The sequence below is a fragment of the Fukomys damarensis genome, unplaced genomic scaffold (assembly GCF_012274545.1).
Source record: "Fukomys damarensis isolate Sample0158 unplaced genomic scaffold, DMR_v1.0_HiC HiC_scaffold_4, whole genome shotgun sequence".
Taxonomy (NCBI): Eukaryota; Metazoa; Chordata; class Mammalia; order Rodentia; family Bathyergidae; genus Fukomys; species Fukomys damarensis.
In genome coordinates this window covers 11,756,110-11,776,672 of record NW_022900916.1, presented here as the reverse complement: position 1 = coordinate 11,776,672, position 20,563 = coordinate 11,756,110, and the positions used below count along the sequence as shown (strand labels likewise).

Sequence of the window (20,563 nt, the reverse complement as noted above, 5' to 3'; positions counted from 1 at the left end):
GGGATCTCAGCATAGGCCACTTCCATACCTTTTAGATCACACACTGCTGACAGGACTGGAGGAATAACCACATCCCATACTACGGATGCTGTCTACAGCACACCCCTCTGAACTACCAGAGAACTCCACTCCCACAAGATCTACAGAAAGCATGGGCCCTTCAAGCCACAGCACAGTACACCCTGTTTCAAAACCCATTCAGCATAGTCAAAAAACCTACAGGGAAACTAATATATAAAATCTACTTCAAATTCATTTCAACATTACAAAACAAATCAATATCCCACAGCACATCACCAAGGCTGCTAAGAAGATCCTAATACAAATGTTTCTGAAAGTGATATCCCTCCTAACACATACACAAATCTCAACATACTACAAGAAACATTAAAAAAACAAAGCAACGTGACAGTCCTAAAACTTCATACTACTCCAGTGACTGCAGTAATGTCAAAGAGGATGAAATGATGGACAAATAATTCAAAAGAATGACCAATGAATTCAAAGAAGATACAAATAAACAGATGAATAAATTAAGGAACACAATGCAGGATATGAAAGAGCAATTCAATTAAGAGACAGATTTTGAAAAAGCACAAAAAACAAATCATGAAAATGAAAAGCTCAATAAGTAAAAAACAAAACAAAACCAACCAACCAAACAAAAAAAACTCAGTTGAAAGCCTCACCAATAGACTGGAACAAGCAGGATAAAAGGGAACAGGACTTGAAGACAATGTTGATGAATTATCAAATTCAGACAGTAAAGGAAAAAAATTGGAATAAACGGAGCACAAAATCCAAAAGACACCAGGAAAGAGATGAAATCTGTATAATCAGAATAAATGAAAGAGTTGAACGACAGGCTAAAAGTAGAAAAAGCTTATTCAATGAAATAATAGTTTAAAATTTTCCAAATCTTTCAGAAAAAACAGATATACAAGGAAAATGGAGGCAACTGGAGGACATCATGGTAAGCAAACAAAAGCCTAACACAGAAAGACAAGTATGGCCTATTTTCTGTCCTAAGTGAAAACTTAAATGAGCTGAAAGTAACTATTAGGGAAGGAGACCAGGGGAAAGGAAGAAAAAGGATAGGCGAAGAGAGTACTAGGGAGGGTAGATATGCTCAAAGCACAATATACATATGTATGGAAATGTCACGGTTAAACCCACTAATGTGTACAATGAATACGCTTTAATAATTATTTTTTAATGGGAGGAAAAAATGTAAGCTAGTAAAGGGCAATGATCATACCTGTTTTTACACACCCACATCTAACATAATTTCCTGTGCATGTCTATCCTCCCACACATCACCTACTTAATACTTCAATGCTACCACTATGATCTAATGAAAACACCTTTCTGACTTCTCTACATCCACCTTCGCCTCCAACACAAAACCAGAATAAATCCTTTTGCAGTGATTATTCCAATCCTTCATTCAGAATGTCACAAATGGCTTCCCATGTCTACGAGAGTAAAGTCAAAGGTCTTATGATGCCTAGATCTATGACTTCCCTGTTGCACTACTTTTTATTTTTATTGTGTCTGGTGATTAAACCCAAGACTCCAGGCGTGCTGGTCAAGGGCTCTACCACTAAGCTAAGCCTCCAGCTCTTCATTCTCACCTCATTTCACTCATCTGCTAGTTCTCAAATATGCAGTCCCACCTAAGGCCTTTACAGGCCATGCATTCTGCTTAGAAAGCTCTGCTCAATGTTTGTGGTTTTTACCTATTTGGTATCTTTGCTCAGATGTTCCCCTCTCCCACTTACAATGACAAAGTGCTACTACACGGATTCTTCCTTTTTTCCATAGGATTTTCACTTGTAAACATGGTATAGCATTATTTAGGATTATTTTATCTCTAGTCTGTGTATTCTAAGTAAGTGCTTAGCACTGTCTCTAAAACACAAATATTTTGAATGAATGAACCTTTATATTCTAGACAATAGCTCAGAGTCTAATGAATACAGGCCATGAAATACTACATTTAGTACGGATTAGGATGCTTATTACGGCACAGAACCTACCAAGTTGTCAGTTTGTAACTAAAACAGATACACAGATCAAAGTTGTGAGGAACTCAATGGGATGGTGGCTGAGATCTTAACCTTTATTTGTAATATTACATTTTTTTTCCACAAAACTTCATACTTGGGTAACTGAAAATGAGTACAAATTTTAAAAGAAAAGAAAACAAAAAGATTCTGAAAGTACTCAGAAGCAAAATAAAAGGGAACATTTTTCTACCTGAAGACAAAGAATTTTAAAGGCAGAGTAATGGAAAATTGTCTTAAATGCAATATGGTATTTACAACAGTGCATAAGAGAGAATTAGGATATTCTCAGTCACAGAATAACATTTTAGAATGAATGAATCCGCAAAAAGATGGTCCTGTAGGAGAAACACACCCACAGCTTAGTGTTCATTTCAATCCCCTGCCTCTGTAATGTCTAAAAACCCATACTTTTTAAAGATAGAAAGATGTGGAAAATTTGGCAATAAAATGTATTTTGCCCTAAAGCATTTTTTTCTCATGATGATTAACTGAAGGGCCATGAATTAAAACAGGTGTTTAAATATCCAAATCAGAACCCAGGTGCAGTGGCACACACCTGAGATCCTAGCAGCCAGGAGTCCGAGGCAGGAGGGTCACTGCAGTTCAGGGCCAGTGCAACCCTGTCTCAAACCCCACTACCACCACCAAAAAAGCCAAATTAGTTTTTATTAATAGCATCACTATGTATTTTTAGCATCACTATGTATTTTTATCTGGCTTACTCCAAACTCCTGTTCTGGGGTGAGCATATCCAATATTTTTATTAGATTGTACAGCTATTTTAACAATTCTGCTTGATTTCTAAACCATATTCTAACAAACTGGTTACAAATCAGTAAACAAAAATAAGTTAACTTTAATCAAGATAAAGTATGACACATGTAAATACCAAATAGTTTCTCTGGTATGAAAAACTAAGTGTAAATAAGATCCAAATTGTATAACTGATAATGTGAAATAGGAAGAAAAGGGCTAAAGGTGTAGGGGAAGTGGGAAGGGTAGGGGAAAGGAAATAAAGAGACAAGAAAGAATATGAGAAAAGGAAAAATGGGCAGGGGTAAGGGGAAAAAATGAGAACCAAGATCTGTCATGTAAAGGTACAAGATCCTAATGATGAATGTAACCGTACTGTATCCTTAAAAAGTACCAATAAACTCAGTAAGATAAAAAAAGATGAAGTATGGATGTGATTTTGTCACTTCAATCTATACTTAACATCAATCTACAATAATCCGACAGGTAATCTGAGAAATGTTTTTGCTTTAGATACTTAAGTTTTTCACATACTTGTAAGATTGTTTTTTTAAAGGCAAGACTACAGAGCATTTCAAAAAAGATGAAATATATTCAATGGGCCTGAATAAAACTTTAAAGTAGCTCTGTATACTTCATAGTGAATAGCCACTTTCCATAGTTTTTAAAAATATGATCAAATATATTTCTATTTGTTACAGTATTTAAACAAATTTCAGCAAGTGGTTTTTACAGGGCAAAATGAATATTGTTCTAGTCCTTGCAAAGGATCTTTCCCCAAACACTGATTATATTCTGAACAAACATACCATCAAAGAAATATAATATTCAACTTGCTGGGTTTTTTTTAATGAATCTAATTTTACTGTAGAAAGCTTTATCATAAACATCAAAAATCTTGCATTGTCCCAAATGTATCATTACGTAAAAATTCATCTAGGCAAAATAGTATTTATGCTTCCATTTTATTGTTTTTAAGAATTAAACTGCCACCTCAGTAGTCTTAAGAGCAATATAATGAAACATACATACATTTAGACTTATGTCCATCATAGCTTCAAAGGTTTCCCTGAAATAAGGCTGGGATTCACATCTTTTCCTTAAGAAACACTAACAGTAATTTTGTTTTCCTTCTACCCACCCACCCTCGTTCAAACAATTAACTGATGAATTCAAGTCTAACACCGCTTAAAAACTTTTGTCTGCTACAAGACATTCATCCAATCTGCCTCCCTGTATAATATGTCTATTAAACCTAACTTAAATCACTTTTAAGTCTATAGGAATTCTCTTAACATATGCAATTTTATCATGATACTGATTTTTTTGTCCATAACACAGGCTAGGTGGTTTCTTACTACATTTAATGCTAGTGAATTTCAATAAAAGCAGAAGAGCTCTTCATAAATAGCTGAGAAGCTCTAAAGTGAATTTGGCTATTTTCTAATTATATGAAAAAGAATGGTTTTGGATTTTTAACAGTAAAATTTTAACAGCTCCCAAACAGGGGCATGAAAAGGAATCAAGTTTGCACCAGTCCAAGTACCTACAGTAATATGATAGAAGCACTCACCACCAACACTTCACACTATTTCACTCTCATGCTCGTAATAACAAGAATTTCTCACTAGAAATAGTGCATTAACAGACTAGTCTCTCAAACTGCTAAGTGTGAAAAATCACAAGAAAAAAGTGTATTACTTATTTTTGGCCAGTCAAGAGTGAAATGGCCATTTATATTATTTTTAACTTCTAAATTTAGAAAGTTGTGCATCTGATCATCCAAAATGAAAATGTTTTGCCTGTACCTGACAGAAAATGGAAAACTAGCAAATAGTTCACCCTTTGTTGAAAAAGATGTTCTAAATTTATATACTACAAACTACCTAATCAATGATATCTGCATACTACATGTCTTGTTTATATTATGCACCATTTTAGGAGGGAGGAAAAGTTCAAAGGAGTTTACTCAAAGGATGTATAATAATATCCCAATGTTGATTTATACATGAGATCTGTATAAACTGTAAGTGGTCACCTTAGCCGGAATGTAACAAGCCCCTATAATGCAAAAGCCGACTCTAAAGGCACCTATAAAGCACTAAAATTCACAATTTAGTCATTACTTTTCTCTTCCAATCTAACATTATATGGTAGTCATCACTGCTGATGCCATGCTAAAATGTTACAATTTTAGAATGCCTGACCCACAAAAGGAACGGGAAATACTTTTAAAATTTCAAATTACAGGAAAAACCCTTCACACAAACAATGAAACCTGAGCAAATGCTAGTTTATGATTACAACTCTTCATTAATACATTATTCAAACTCCTCCAAACCATTTCAATTTTAGTTTAAAACCCAATAAACGAGAACCCACATAAGTATAAAATTAAAACTACCATGAAATGAGGATTTACATAAAGCCTATCAGCCCTATTTAAAGACAATGAACAGAGAAAATATTTCAGCTAAACACACCATTTGAACAGTTCTATAGAATAATGTTATGTAAGATTAGTAAGTGTGGTGCATCATGTGATTCCAACCATTCAATAAAAAAGCAATGAGTAACAGCACCCCCTCCCCCCGCCCCTGCTTGGAGCCTGTACAGTATTACTTTGGCTGTTTCTTCCCAAATAATCAGAATGCTTTGTAATATCACCAACATCTTAGTCCTGGAATTCTAATGTATTTTGGTGTTCCTAAGGCTGCCTAAATGAAAAAGGCATCCCAGTGAAATGTATTATATATTTACTGTACCTCAAAATTTCAGTGCCTAAAATGCGATATAATCTATCATTTAACAGTCTGCTTTACAGCAAATTCTACTTTTAGGATTTTATTATAACTTTGGGAAATTAGTGGTAAAACGTGATTTTAAAAAACAGTATGCGGCTGCACTTTTAAGTTCACATAAAAATAGCATTTTTTACAACCACATTGAAATCTAATGTTTTTACACAGGTTAACAAAATGCATCACAAGAAAAACTAAACATTGGGTTTACCCAATACTTTTGAAAGTGGAACAATGAAAATTTTTCATTTTACAAATGGTCATTTCTGAGTCAATTTACCACACTGGGGGAATAAAGCTGTTAAAATATAGCTGTGCTCAATCAAGCCACTTAGCTGCACTACAGTATAGTGCTTGAAATCAATCCTAAGGTCAAGATTGAAAACCATTTTACAAAACAATAGACCCTATGTGTTTTATAGCCACCTTGGTAAGAGGTACTTTTCCTTCCCAAAAGTCAAAGCTTAATGAAAAGACTGACTATAAGTAAGTTTTTTTCCTCATGTCTTCAGTTCAGAACACTATTATCATTGATAATACGGTCTATATCTTGTCTGATCTGGATGATGTGGTCCAGGAAGTGGGGTTTGAGAAGGCGGACCCTGCATTCGTGGAGGAGGAGGTGGCCCTCTTGGTGCAGGCCATATACCAGGACTCATTCCCCCTGGTTGTGTAAATGGAGGGCTGAGAGTTCCTTGATCTTCAGTAAACTGGGGTAAAGAGTTAGGATTATAATGGTGAGGAGGGGGTGCAGTTACAGGTGGACCAGCATGTTGAGGTGGGGGAGGTCCTGGAGGAGGATGATTCATATAAGGTGGCATCTGGGCAATAATATGTCCTGGGGGAGGGGTTATTGGTGGTGGAGCAGAGGTCATTGGTGGAGGTGGAGCTTGGCTATATACCAAATGAGGAGTACCTGCAGCCTGGGGAGGATGTGGCATTGGATGGCTTATTGGTGGTGGAGGAGGGGGTGGTGGTGCATAATGTTGCTGTGGAGGCATAATATGATGAGGGTGAGATACCACTGGTTGACCCTGATATTCAGGATGATGGTGAGCAGGTGCTGGGGCAGGAGGAGGTGGTTCTCTAGCACCTGAATTTGAGTCATCCTGAATAGGGACGGTTATTAAATTGCTGTGTTTTCTTGTTGAAATACGAAAGGTTTCCTGACTGACCGAACGAGGTGGTGGTGGAGCCATGGACAATTCTGCTGGAGGAGCACGAATATCCTCATGTGGCTGATTATAGTGCTCATGTGGCACATGCTGCAAAGGAGGAGGTGGCATCATGATGTGCTGCTTTGGAGGAATATGGCTCATATGATGCTTGTCTGGTGGCATTATAAAACGCTCAGGGATTTCAGCTGGTGGTGGGGCAATAGGAGGATGAACATTTTCAAGCGAAGCCCGGGTAACAGGTTTTCCAGCTCTCATGTGGCGATGGTTGATATGAGCCTGTAAGTCTCTCTGAGACAAGTAAGTTCTCTTGCACCCTTGAACAATGCTACACATGAAGAGAGAACCTCGTGTACACTGTTCAATTCGCTGCACAGGATCACTACAGCTAAATTAGAAGAAGAAAAAAATTTGATTTACTAAAAACAGAATGTATTTCTTTTTCAAAATATGGCTACTTTAAATTTTTATATAGCATACAGCAAAAGTTCACAATTAAAAGGTAGTTACTCCAAGTGAACCTAAAATCATATTCATTGTTTAGTCTTAGCCACTAATCAACGGCATTTCTGCCAACTTCAGAACTCTGAATCGTATTATCAGAGTATGTCTGCCAAGACCTAGAATTTATCTGCATTTCCCAGATAACTGTGTGCTTTGTATCCATTTTTACTAGGGAAAGAAATCCAAGATGGATAAAGCAAGAATCTGCCCCTTACAAACAATTCAAACCTATACAGCATTAGTGAATAGTATTTGTTGAGCAAATACTAAGTGGAAGACAGTAAGTGGAAGATGCATGCAAGGACTACAAAGAGAAGGATCTTCCTGATTACTGAGGTTCTTAACAAAAAAACTTCAATTCAGTGTCTGTTGAGAGTTTTTCTGGATTTTCAGACAATTTTACTACTAAAAAATGATACATTTTTCTGCCTGTCAAAATTGAGAGCACTAAATTTAATCCAATACTTTCTTAATGACTTAATGACTCTTCATTTATATTTAATCCATTCTTGCCTTTAAAATCTTCTGACGTAGTGGAAAGGGGACTGAACTTGAAATCCAAAGACATGGGCTCTTATCACATTGGCTCTGTAATTTGAAAGTCATTTAACCACTTTGAGTTTGCTTTCTCATTTGTACAATGGGGTTAAAATATGTACTCTACCTAACCCACAATGTTTTTACAGCTATTTCATCTTACTTGCAAGAGTATTCTTAAGATTAAATGAAACAATAAAAGTGACATATTTAAACACCAGTTAAACATTACATAGGTAGAGAGGTAAGCTATCACCACTGAATATGTGTCAGGTCATTTGATACTGTATTAAATGGTTCTGTACTATTTATTTTAAATTATGTCTATCCCCCCCCCCGCTATAAGGCTGGCACTTGTTGACGCTGGTATATTTCCCTTTATTGGCAGACATCTCATTTTTGCTTCAACTCTGCTGCATAAACTGAAAAACATGATCCAAGTTAACATTTGTGTGCTGACTAATAGCAATAGCATACAGTATTTCCATTATCTTTGGTTGCCATTTCCTCATTTCCTGATCTGGGTCTGTTAATCAAAGTAGGCTTCTGTCCTAAAACAGCTGAGGACCATATAGATAAGTGGCTTAATGAAACAACATTCATGTCTTGAAAACTAAATGTCCTTTTAAATATTACCATTACAACATTCATGTAAAAGAAAATATTCTAGGGTTTCCTACATAATATTTTATCACATCTGAAATCCTTTCTGCCAATGAAGAAATCAAATTTATTAAAGTGAATAGACACTGACTTAGAAAACTAGGCATTACAGAAAATATCCAAAAAACAAAGTATTTCTAACTTTGTAACTCTTCTGAATTATAATTCTACACAATAAACACTGTTTAAACCCATAGTATCATGTTTTATAATGTTTCTTTATCATCCAGGCTGGGGGCCTCTAGCTCAGTGATAGAGCACTTGCCTGTCAGTCACAGAACTTTGGGTTTAATCCTAAATTCTTTAAAAAATTGAGGGGGTTGGGGGGATCATACCCTGTAACTGTTCATAGCAAATAATACTATAAGTCTTGAGGCAGCTTCAAGCACAGGTTATAAGGAATCTAGGAAGCCTATGGCTGTTCCAAAGAAGCTTCTATAAGTCTTTCCAAAGCCTCCCTTACCAGGGGTTCTAAATAAATATAAAAATTCCTACTTTAGACACTTCAAGACCATTCCAAGAAGGATTAATTCCTCATAATTTGAATCAGTGTCATTTTGACATCCCAAGACATGCTCCAAATGTACTTATAACATCTAGATGTAATACATAGTGCTTATTATATATCAGGTCCTATCTAGCTACCTATTTATCAATCATCTATCTTCACTTACTACTAAAATTAACCCAGGGACAGAGATACAATTATTAGCCCCATTTTAGAAATTAACAACACGGGAAAAAAAACAAAACAAAACCCTAAAACTAACCTATGTCACACAGTTAAATGGCAGGACAAGGATTTGAACTCAAGGATTCCAATTCTAGAGTCTATATTCTCAATCATTACACCGCACTACCTCTACAACAAACCATTGAAAATAACAGTTTTACAATAATAATCAGTTTTGGCTTATAATACCAACTCTATGATGCCAAGTGGACTGCATCATTTTGGCCAATTTGAATTGACTGAAAGTGGGTGGCTCATCCTATTTTAAGAAGTCTAACGCTAACTCCGGGCTCACACAGATACCTTTCCTATGTCTATACATTTGATCCTTTGCCTGATTTACATCACATCCTAATCTTTAATGCAGTTTATAAATCATTTAACTCCTAACTCTACTACTTAAAAATATAAAGATGACCTTATCTTACCCTGGACACATTTTATCTCCCTTTTTTTCATGTAAAATAGCACAGTCATAGCAAAAAACATGTTTGCATGGAATCTGTGAACAAAGACAGCATAATTAATACATTGATAGTTAACAATTGGAATAATTTATATTTCCATAAAAAACAGTAAACATAAAATGACCTACACATAGAAGGCACATGTGAAATCTTAAAATAAACATTTATTAAGTACTAACTATGTAAAAGCAATAGTTAACCTTTTTTGCTCACAAAGCCTTTTGAGAATGTGTTGAAAACTTTGGCCCTCTTCCCAATAAATGTATGTACATCTGCTTACACTTTCTGGAGGAATAAACCCTATAAATTTCAACCATAGTTCCAAGATGTTAAAAGCTCCTGAAACACACTCAAAAATGTTCTGTCTCATCCTATCCTGAAACTATTCCATAGCAGTAAAATAACAATTACATTAAATTCAGAGTATTTAAAAAAAAATCCTTTACCTATGTCATACTTAAACATATTGCAAACTTAGTTATTAAACAATGATAAATCTCTACTTAAATTTCAGAATCTTCTACACAAATGCTTACATTTACAAAAACAGGGTTTAATTTATTAATACTTACCATTCGCCCATAGATTTTAATAGGCAGGCCACATTTGTCACAGAAATGAACTGGTGTATCATCCTTTTCACCTAAGATGTTTATCTGTTGAAATGATACAATTAAAATTTCCTCCTAAGCAATTCTAAAACTGTCTAAAATTCACACAATTAAAAAATGGTTAAAAATTTATGAGCATTATTAATTAGGGACTGAACGCAGGGCCTCTGCGCTGAGCTACATCCCTACCCACCCCCAAGCCCCCAAAATTCTGAGACAAGGTCTTGCTAAGTTGCCCGAGCTGGGTTCAAACTTGTAATCATCTTGCCCCAGCTTCCCTGAGCACTGTGATTATATTTTTTTCTTCTTAAATAGTGGTTACTAGATTTTACATGATTTTACTGAAAATTTCTTCAAATTATTTCTGGAAATAGTGCAACAGGGCATTTTAAAAAAAAGAAATGATTCATGTATGATGGGGAAAACACCAGATAAAATAAAATTCATACCATTCTTTATGTATTCAGCACTGCAAGTATTTAATACTTGATTTTTCATTTTTAGCTATACCTTAAAGTCCCAAAATAGATGTCCAGGAAATCTTCGTTGATTTCCAAACAGTTCGCCCCCTTTACAGTCATACCGTTCTTCTTCATTATAATCAAATCCTTCTGAGGAAAAAAAAAAAGTATTACCCATTAACTTTTCAAACCTCAAATTTCATCTTGGAATTAATATATACATAACAAAATAGTCTTATTTACTAAGAAGTCTATCTGGTGCCTTTCAAAGCTCTTCTAAGAAAAAGATAATTAAGATTAACTTAAAATATCAGAAGTAATCTTGATGATGATCTAGCCCAATTTTATTACTTTACAATTGAGAATACCGCTGGGGACTTAAATAGGCTAAACACATACTCTATCACAGAGCTGCACCCCAGTCTCACTGCCGTGATTTAACAACACTCCAACATCAAATACACTTGTTTAGGGAGAAAAACCCTGCAGCTAAAAAAAAAAAGAAAAAAAGTTATCATTATAGCAGTCTGATTCTAATAAAGAACTAGAGACAGATTCCTAAAATAGAATAAAAAGTCTAGAAATAGGCACAATGACTTTTAGAACTTGAATATGTCAGTGGCAAGATTCCTTTTCAGCAAGGAAAAAGCAGATTACTCAGTGGCTGAGACACAATAAAGTAAGGCCTTGGTCATTGTTTTTATTTTTAAAAAGCCAAATACAACTCTATAAATGTTCCAAAGCAGAGGACAGCATATTTTTTTCTATAAAAGCTCAGACAATAAATATTTCATGCTTTGTAGGATTCTGCCATGATAGCATGAAAGCAAGCAGCTGTAGAAAATACTTAAATGAATGGTCATGGCTGTAGTGCAGTAATTTTATTTATAAAACAGGGCCAGTTTTGACCCATAAGTAATAGTTTGCTGATTTGTATTAAAAGGTAAGATAGGAAAACTGTTTTGGGCTCATGGAACAAAGTACGATCTTTTTGTTTGTCTCACTATGTAGTTCAGGCTAACCTTGAACTCCCTATGTAGCCCAGGTTGGCTTCAAACTCCTAATGGAAGACCCTTTTAATAATTTTTTTTTTGTTACCAGGGATCAAACTCGGGTCCTTGCATTTGCATCAAACTCAGGTTCTTGCAAGGCAGGCGGCAGAACCACTGAGTTAAATCCCTGGCCCTTAAAAATGTTTTAAGACTATAAAGTCATAACAGCAAAGAGTAGTAACTGACTACACATAATCTTCAAGCGCTTTACAATAAAAAATTTATATACAAAATGCAAAAGGCCAATAGAGAAGATACACAATATATAGTAGCCAACTGAAACAAAAATTTTTTTTGTTTGTAATACCAAATATTGATGTGTGGGTATATAAACTAATGTATCTTTTTTGAAGAGCAATTTGACAGGATCCACAAATTCTAAAATATACAATAGCATCAAATGTCCAAATTTTTGCAAAGTATCAATTCTAAAAAGTATATATAATAGCCTGTATAGTAAAAACAAAAAACAAAACAAAACAAAAAAACCAGAAAATTTGTTCAATAAATTATGGTATACCTATAAATGAAATATCTAACCCTATTTTTAAAAAACTGAGCATACACCTATATATACGGATAAGAAATGCAAAATATCAAATGCAGATTACATGAAAAGACAGTTATACATAAAAAATTAATACTGCTATATTAGAAAGTCTTCTCAGAGTATCTTTAGAGGGAAGGATTGTGGGGAACAGGGGCTAATTTTACTTTTAATGTTATGCTTTCTAAAATACTATTTAGTTGGGGTTTTTTGTAATAGAAAACTTATATAGGTAGGAAAAGTAAAAGATGCCAAAATGAGATGTCAAACAAAACTTTTTGAAGTATAGATAAAGTATGAAAAACTTTTTTTTTTTTAAAGGTAGCTACAAGCAGATAAAATCATAAGGATTATTTAGTGCAATCAAACAGAAAGATTGTTGGGCTGGTAAATTTAAACAAATTACCTTCATCACCAGTTGGAGCCTTTGTAGGCATCCTGTTTATAGTCCTTTGAATTCGAGGTGCAGGTTTGACTTTGTTTGCTTGTTTGGAGATGAGTTTTATAGGAATTCGTCTGCGAACATCAAGACCACCCAACGATCCAGAACTATTAGTGCCTTGTAACTCATTGTCTATGTTAGAAAGAATAAATAAATAAAATTTTCTTTCAGTTTTTCTTTCTGAAGATTATTCTGTCACAGGTATTAAAACAATATACCCACAATATCAAGTGTTAAAAATCTTGGTTCTGATTTTGAATATGATATAATTTAACTGCTAATTCTATTTTGGATAAAACTTCAAGGCAATGAATTATAACTAGCTCCTGTTAGAAACTCTTTTCTTCTCCCTATGAAAGTGAACAATAAGATTTTTCTGTAATTCCAGAACACTTTATAGAAATAAAAAACCCTCACAAACCCAAAATAAGAATTTGTCTTAAAGTAACTGTGAGACTTTTTTAAAAAACTAAAGAAAAAGAAACAAACCATCCCTACCTCTATGTCTGACCATCAAGCATGCAAAGTAGGCACTCAATAAATTTACTAAATCTATTTATTAAATTTACATCAGGACAACCAAACTGGAAACAAAACTAACCCTGATGAACACAAAATTATATAATGCATCTGAAATACAGGTAGTTTTAAGGAAAGTGATTTACTCCTTAGTGTAAAATAATTTTTCTAAAATGCATTCAGGGGCTATTTTTTTAAATCTGTGATCCAAGACATTTGTGTTCTTTATAAAAAAAGAATTTGGGGACAATATCTATTTTCAAATTTCATATAAGAAAGTTCAGAATACTTCTTTGAAATTTCAGGATGAATGTAAGTTGTATATTTATTTATGGCATTTGAAAAAAATCACTATGTTGTTTTTCTTTGAATGTTTGCAGGTGTGAATAATTAAAATATCACACTTTCTTTTGATTGTATGAGCATTCTCATGTCAACAAGTGATTTTAATCAACTTCAATGAACATGGGGGACCTCTATAATTAACACAAGTTTATGTAAAATCATTAGAGTTCAAAATTATAATTCAAATTGCATTTCTAATTATTATTTGTATTTGCTTGAACTTCCATTTTTCATAGAGAATAATAATTTAACAAATAACCAAAATATTTTTATTTCTTTCTACATAAAACTACTTATGGATGAACACAAATAGCCAAGTATTTCATTAATAAACCCATCCTCACATGTAGTCAGTAACTAGATGACAATAAAACTATGTTTTGGGGCTAGGATTTAGCTCAGTGGTTCTGCCGCCTGCCTCACAAGTGCAAGGACCCGAGTTCAACCCCCGGCACCAAAAATAAATAAATAAATAAATAAATAAATAAATAAATAAATAAATAAATAAATAAAGTACATTCAGAAGTAATAAAATTATTGTACATTTAGTAGAAATAGGCAATAGTACATTTATGTTATAAATTTCTAGAGACACATGTAACTGAATTATTCTTAGCATTGTAATATAAAACAGTTTTGGAGGATACAAGATTTCTAATTTCAACTAGGTCTAAAAAACTGATGCTTTCTATTGTGTTACTATCTATGAAATAAATTAACTCATGTCCCATGAGAAGCAGACGCATTATTTCATAGAACTGACTAATGTAAAGCTTCAGTGTTATCTTTTTTCAAGTATATGAAAAGATAACACAATATATTCAACTCTACCTAGAAACAAAAAAGGAAATGCTCTAGAAAATACATTTTTTTCTATTTCTAACATTTCAAACACGTTACTGTGTAAAGCCAAATGGCTGTCTCTGCAAGAAATATTACACTTCAAACTGATAACCAAACTGTCCATGTGAAATTCAGTTAAGACAAATGAGAAAGTAGTAAACTAGTACTAAAGACTGTAAGTATTGCAGACACTTGTTAAATTCATTCATTCTCATTTTTTTGTGCATAAAATTCAAAATGTGCTCTAAATGATGATTTTACATATCTTTGAGTCTACTACTCCTATAATGGCTAACCTTTTTTTTTTTTAAATAATGGCTAATCTTAAAAAAAAAAAAATCACAAGGGATGCATCTCACTGGTACAGTGTTTGCCATGAGCATGCAAAATGCCTCAGGGTTCAAATCACCGGTACTGGGGGTGTGGGGCTGGGCAAGAAAAAGGAATTACACTGATAGGTACAATCTTGAACTAGGATAAACCAAACTTGATCAGCTTTCAACATTTCACTAACTGGACTTACAAACTGATTAGTATATATTATCTATTTTTACTGCATTTGCTTATCTATATAGAAGTACTTACAGGCAATGCAACGGCCAAAAGACATGACAGAAGACTTTTTTCTTGCTCAAAAAGTATTTCTGACTAAAAAAGAGAGACTGTTGTAGCCAGTTAATCTTGTCCTTCAGATATTAAAAGGAATCTTCAATGGCTTTACCTTTGTGAATGAAAACACCAACATTTCACTGCAAGTCCTATTCACATCACTCTGAACAGCTGAGATCTCTATTGTTGCTGACATAACCGACCTACCACTTTTAAGGGCGTGATTCCCCTTGAAACTTTGCTGCTTGCTTTAAAGATTGTAAATTATAAAGTGCAGCATTTAACTGTGACAATACTCTGGGCTTATTTGAGAGCTTTCTGATTTTTGCTTAAATTAAGAAAAACATACGGCACAATTTCATTTTGAATATATAGTAGCAAAACATAAAGCCCATTACAAAGTCCCTGGTATAGTATATACAAAGTGAGAACTAAGGGTTATCTGCCATTTAAGGTGAATCCATATTTAAGGAGCATGGCCTTTTTGTAGTATAATTTTAAAACATGTACTTAGGATTTTATCTTGAATAAAGAAAAACCAAGAAACGTTTTAGTACAAAATTTCTAATTCTTGGGCTGTACTTACTGAGTGGTGCTACCGCCTGCCTCACAAGCCCAAGGTCCCGAGTTCAAGCCCCAGTACTCCCCCCCCAAAAGAAGTGCTAATTCTTAGAATGACCAAAGAATGGAATCGACTGTTAACTGGGAGGTTCCCAAAGTGACATTTTTCTGGTAAAATTCTATTGGAACACTTCAATTTAAATTTGAATGTCAAGTCTAATCATAAAATGGGTCATTTCACAATATTCAAGGTTTCATTAATTTTCCCAAAGAACTTAACTTTTGATAATAAAATTGTTCTTTTGCGATGCCCATCCTGTCATAGTATATTCAATTTACGAGACAACTGGCCATCTGCCAATGGCCCTGTGATTCAAATAGTTATCAAATTCATGTCTATGAACTTCATGAAAATCTGAATCTTTTGCAAGGTTTGTAATTTTTCATCACAATCAATGCACAGCAACTGATAGCTTTTTTATATAAAACATTAAGAAATTACCTCAAAGAAATGAAAAAAATAGAAAAGAAGCTAATGTTAAGCAAAAAACATATCTGACTCAAAACTCATTTTTCAACTGGTCAGCTCATTAGTATTTTCATGTACTATTTATTGCCTTAGACAAGTTTGTAACTTAGAAAGTAGAATAGGGCCGGGGATTTAGCTCAGCGCTTCGGTGGCCTGCCTTGCAAGCGCAAGGACCCGAGTTCAATCCCGGTACCAAAAAAAAAAAAAAGGAAGTAGGATAATAAATACTCTTTCATGCATTCATCTATATTCAAATTGCCTATCAGCCTGAAACTGACAGGGACATGACTCCCAAACCCAGTAATAGACATAAATGTGAAATACTTTGCTAAAAAGGAATGTTTGCTACTTTTCCTTCGAGATTCCAGAGTCTCAACTCCATAAATTTCCCAAAGCTGGAAAGCTGGAGCTCCTTACAGCCTGGTGCTTGTCTCTCTTCTGGACTCACTCTCCTGAAGTGAGCTCATCCGTATATGTATGTCTTTTCCATATGTATCGTTCCTCTGATCTTCTCGATATCTCCCTTCATATATCTCAGTACACATCTCACAAATAGTAGCAGTCCAAAATCAAATTCTTGTTCCCAAACTCCTGTCTCTCACCTTTAAAATAATCTGGTTTTCTCCTAAGTCTTCCTCAACTCAGCAGTAGGCACTACCAAGACGCTCAAACCAGAAACCCATGCATTTCTAATTTATCTCATATACCTCCTCACATCACTCTGAACAGCTGAGATCTCTATTGTTGCTGACATAACCGACCTACCACTTTTAAGGGCGTGATTCCCCTTGAAACTTTGCTGCTTGCTTTAAAGATTGTAAATTATAAAGTGCAGCATTTAACTGTGACAATACTCTGGGCTTATTTGAGAGCTTTCTGATTTTTGCTTAAATTAAGAAAAACATACGGCACAATTTCATTTTGAATATATAGTAGCAAAACATAAAACCCATTACAAAGTCCCTGGTATAGTATATACAAAGTGAGAACTAAGGGTTATCTGCCATTTAAGGTGAATCCATATTTAAGGAGCATGGCCTTTTTGTAGTATAATTTTAAAACATGTACTTAGGATTTTATCTTGAATAAAGAAAAACCAAGAAACGTTTTAGTACAAAATTTCTAATTCTTGGGCTGTACTTACTGAGTGGTGCTACCGCCTGCCTCACAAGCCCAAGGTCCCGAGTTCAAGCCCCAGTACTCCCCCCCCAAAAGAAGTGCTAATTCTTAGAATGACCAAAGAATGGAATCGACTGTTAACTGGGAGGTTCCCAAAGTGACATTTTTCTGGTAAAATTCTATTGGAACACTTCAATTTACATTTGAATGTCAAGTCTAATCATAAAATGGGTCATTTCACAATATTCAAGGTTTCATTAATTTTCCCAAAGAACTTAACTTTTGATAATAAAATTGTTCTTTTGCGATGCCCATCCTGTCATAGTATATTCAATTTACGAGACAACTGGCCATCTGCCAATGGCCCTGTGATTCAAATAGTTATCAAATTCATGTGTATGAACTTCATGAAAATCTGAATCTTTTGCAAGGTTTGTAATTTTTCATCACAATCAATGCACAGCAACTGATAGCTTTTTTATATAAAACATTAAGAAATTACCTCAAAGAAATGAAAAAAATAGAAAAGAAGCTAATGTTAAGCAAAAAACATATCTGACTCAAAACTCATTTTTCAACTGGTCAGCTCATTAGTATTTTCATGTACTATTTATTGCCTTAGACAAGTTTGTAACTTAGAAAGTAGAATAGGGCCGGGGATTTAGCTCAGCGCTTCGGTGGCCTGCCTTGCAAGCGCAAGGACCCGAGTTCAATCCCCGGTCCCAAAAAAAAAAAAGGAAGTAGGATAATAAATACTCTTTCATGCATTCATCTATATTCAAATTGCCTATCAGCCTGAAACTGACAGGGACATGACTCCCAAACCCAGTAATAGACATAAATGTGAAATACTTTGCTAAAAAGGAATGTTTGCTACTTTTCCTTCGAGATTCCAGAGTCTCAACTCCATAAATTTCCCAAAGCTGGAAAGCTGGAGCTCCTTACAGCCTGGTGCTTGTCTCTCTTCTGGACTCACTCTCCTGAAGTGAGCTCATCCGTATATGTATGTCTTTTCCATATGTATCGTTCCTCTGATCTTCTCGATATCTCCCTTCATATATCTCAGTACACATCTCACAAATAGTAGCAGTCCAAAATCAAATTCTTGTTCCCAAACTCCTGTCTCTCACCTTTAAAATAATCTGGTTTTCTCCTAAGTCTTCCTCAACTCAGCAGTAGGCACTACCAAGACGCTCAAACCAGAAACCCATGCATTTCTAATTTATCTCATATACCTCCAAACCACTCCATCAGTTTGTTTCTCTGCCTTTGTGTGTGTGTGTGTGTGTGTGTGTGTGTGTGTGTGCTGAGGGTGGAACCTACCGCCTTGAGCGTGCTATACAAGCGCTAGATCTACCTCTGAGCTAGCTACACAACCCCCCTCTCTTCCTTATCACCATACCAGATCTCCCTTTCAGTCTCCTACAACCACCTCCTAAACTGTGTATTTTCAATTGTTCTTGCTTCTCTTACACCATTTTCCATGTAATAGTCCATTTTATGTTTAAAAGATTATATTCCTTTATTTCTGCTGAATTGCTTTATACCCACTTAAAGTTCTTCAAAGCCCAAAACGAGATATACACCTTTCCAATCTCATCTTAAGGCTCTTTTCCTCTTACCAATAGGCTGTCCCCTACTGACTTCCCCTCAGGGAAATGCTCTCCCTTCTTTATTTCCTGGCCGGATTCTTCTCATCAGATCTCAGATTAACTAATACCGTTCAGGAAAAACCTTCCCTGACTACCTTCTCTGAAACTTCCTACTCCACAGCACCCGTTATTCTTCAAAGCACTCAACATGTATTTTTTTTTAACAGTCTTCTCCAAAGAATATAAGCTCCATGAGGACAAAGACTCAGTCCTATTGTTTACCATTCCATCATTCCATCTGCAGGCCTACAAGTATCTGTGTACATTTAGCAAAAACAAGCATATATACACACACAGGTATATAATTAAGTAACTGATGACTGAAAACATTCCAATCAATGCTTTAGGAAAATAAAACCTTTCTTCCTTACTTGTGCTACGGCCAATATAACTGTCTGAAGCACTTACTAACTCCAGCAAATTCACTTAAGAGACAAGAACTATAAGGAAGAGAAGCCAAGAAACACAAAGAAGGGTTGAAGCCAGTCCTACTTGGGAAAAGGGATGAGATAGTCTTCATTTTAAGGTCTTCTTTGTAAACGTTCCCAAATGAGAAAGGGCCACAGCAAAAGCGCGGGCCATGCTTTGAAAGGCTTAAGTAGAAAAGCTGCTCCATTTACGATTTTGAAAACTATATTCGACTCTGTGGTCTCTAACCTCTAGTCCATGATACACTGAAGAGGCAATAACCACAAGAGGTGACCATGGCCGCCCCCACCCAAGGTTGGCTAAGACAGCAGGAAAGTCTCCAGCCCACTTTCGCCCATCCACTCCCCGCGTAATAAGGCTTCTCCAACTCAGAATGGAATCCACCCGCCAGTGCCCCATAACGTAGAACAAAGCAGTCGGATAGAGGGGAAAAAAAGAGCCAGCATTTTCCCCTTTCCACGAAGCCTGCGCTGCCCACGGTCCGTGCTCGGAACTCAGCAGAACCAGAGAAGCAGCGACTGCTGCCGGCACCGAGGATGGAGGTACCGTACTAAAGGGCAGGCCGAGAGGCAGCAGGCCCGCCGGGCACAGGAAAGGGTGTGTGGGATTTATTTTTCACCACCATACCCCAGTGCCGTGGGGCGAGCGTTACCCCTTTTGCCCGCCGGGCCACTAGTCCCAGACCAGCCAAGGGGGCATGAAACCGGGACCCCCACTGCCTCCGCCTCCTTACCAGTGTGATCCATGATTCGGCTCGCAGAGCACAGTGGGAGCGGAAGTCAACCGCGCCGGAGTCGCAGCGAGCGCCTGCGCGCTACCTTCCTGAGCCTAAGGGCCGGAAGTATTCCCGGATTTCCCCGCTTTGGCTTGTAAGGACTTCTTTCTCCTGACTCCACCAACCCGCCCCGGGGAGGGAGTCAAGCATAATCCTGGCAGAGACGGAAAAAGCGAGTACTCGAGGAGCTCAGAGGTGGAGGTCACTAAGACCTCAAGAAGAAGTAGCCTTTAGCTATGGGAAGGACCCCGACGGGAACGGGGGAGGGGAAAGCGGTAGTTGCAGACGGAATGAGCCCGCGGCAGGTAAGACGGCTCACGGCCTCACAGCGTGGCCTTGTGGGACTTGTAGTGCGCGGGCACCGGCC

General features: G+C 36.0%; 1 protein-coding gene across 2 annotated transcripts; it reads right to left on the bottom strand.

Moving 5' to 3' along the window:
• Positions 1–3,401: 3,401 nt before the first annotated feature.
• Cbll1 (Cbl proto-oncogene like 1) lies at positions 3,402–20,501 on the bottom strand. Of its 2 annotated transcripts, XM_010634078.2 has the most exons (7): positions 20,155–20,501; positions 15,108–15,243; positions 12,780–12,947; positions 10,824–10,924; positions 10,275–10,358; positions 9,664–9,737; positions 3,402–7,186 (listed from the first exon to the last, which is right to left on the bottom strand). In XM_010634078.2, exons 2-7 carry the CDS (start codon positions 15,130–15,132, stop codon positions 6,151–6,153), a joined length of 1,488 nt encoding a protein of 495 aa, XP_010632380.1. In that variant the 5' UTR covers positions 15,133–15,243; positions 20,155–20,501; the 3' UTR covers positions 3,402–6,150. The 2 variants fall into 2 exon arrangements, with proteins under 2 accessions (XP_010632380.1, XP_010632382.1); XM_010634080.2 differs by lacking the exon at positions 15,108–15,243.
• Between the last annotated feature and the right edge of the window lie 62 nt (positions 20,502–20,563).

Bases quoted from the DNA above. Each gene is read 5' to 3' on its own strand.
- Cbll1 (XM_010634078.2), bottom strand. From the start codon at position 15,132: ATGTCTTTTGGCCGTTGCATTGCCT. The intron at 10,359-10,823 runs GTATAGCTAAAA...TCATTTCAACAG, and splicing joins ATCTATTTTGGGACTTTAAG to ATAAACATCTTAGGTGAAAA. The intron at 9,738-10,274 runs GTAAGTATTAAT...CTTTGTTCACAG, and splicing joins TTAAAATCTATGGGCGAATG to ATTCCATGCAAACATGTTTT.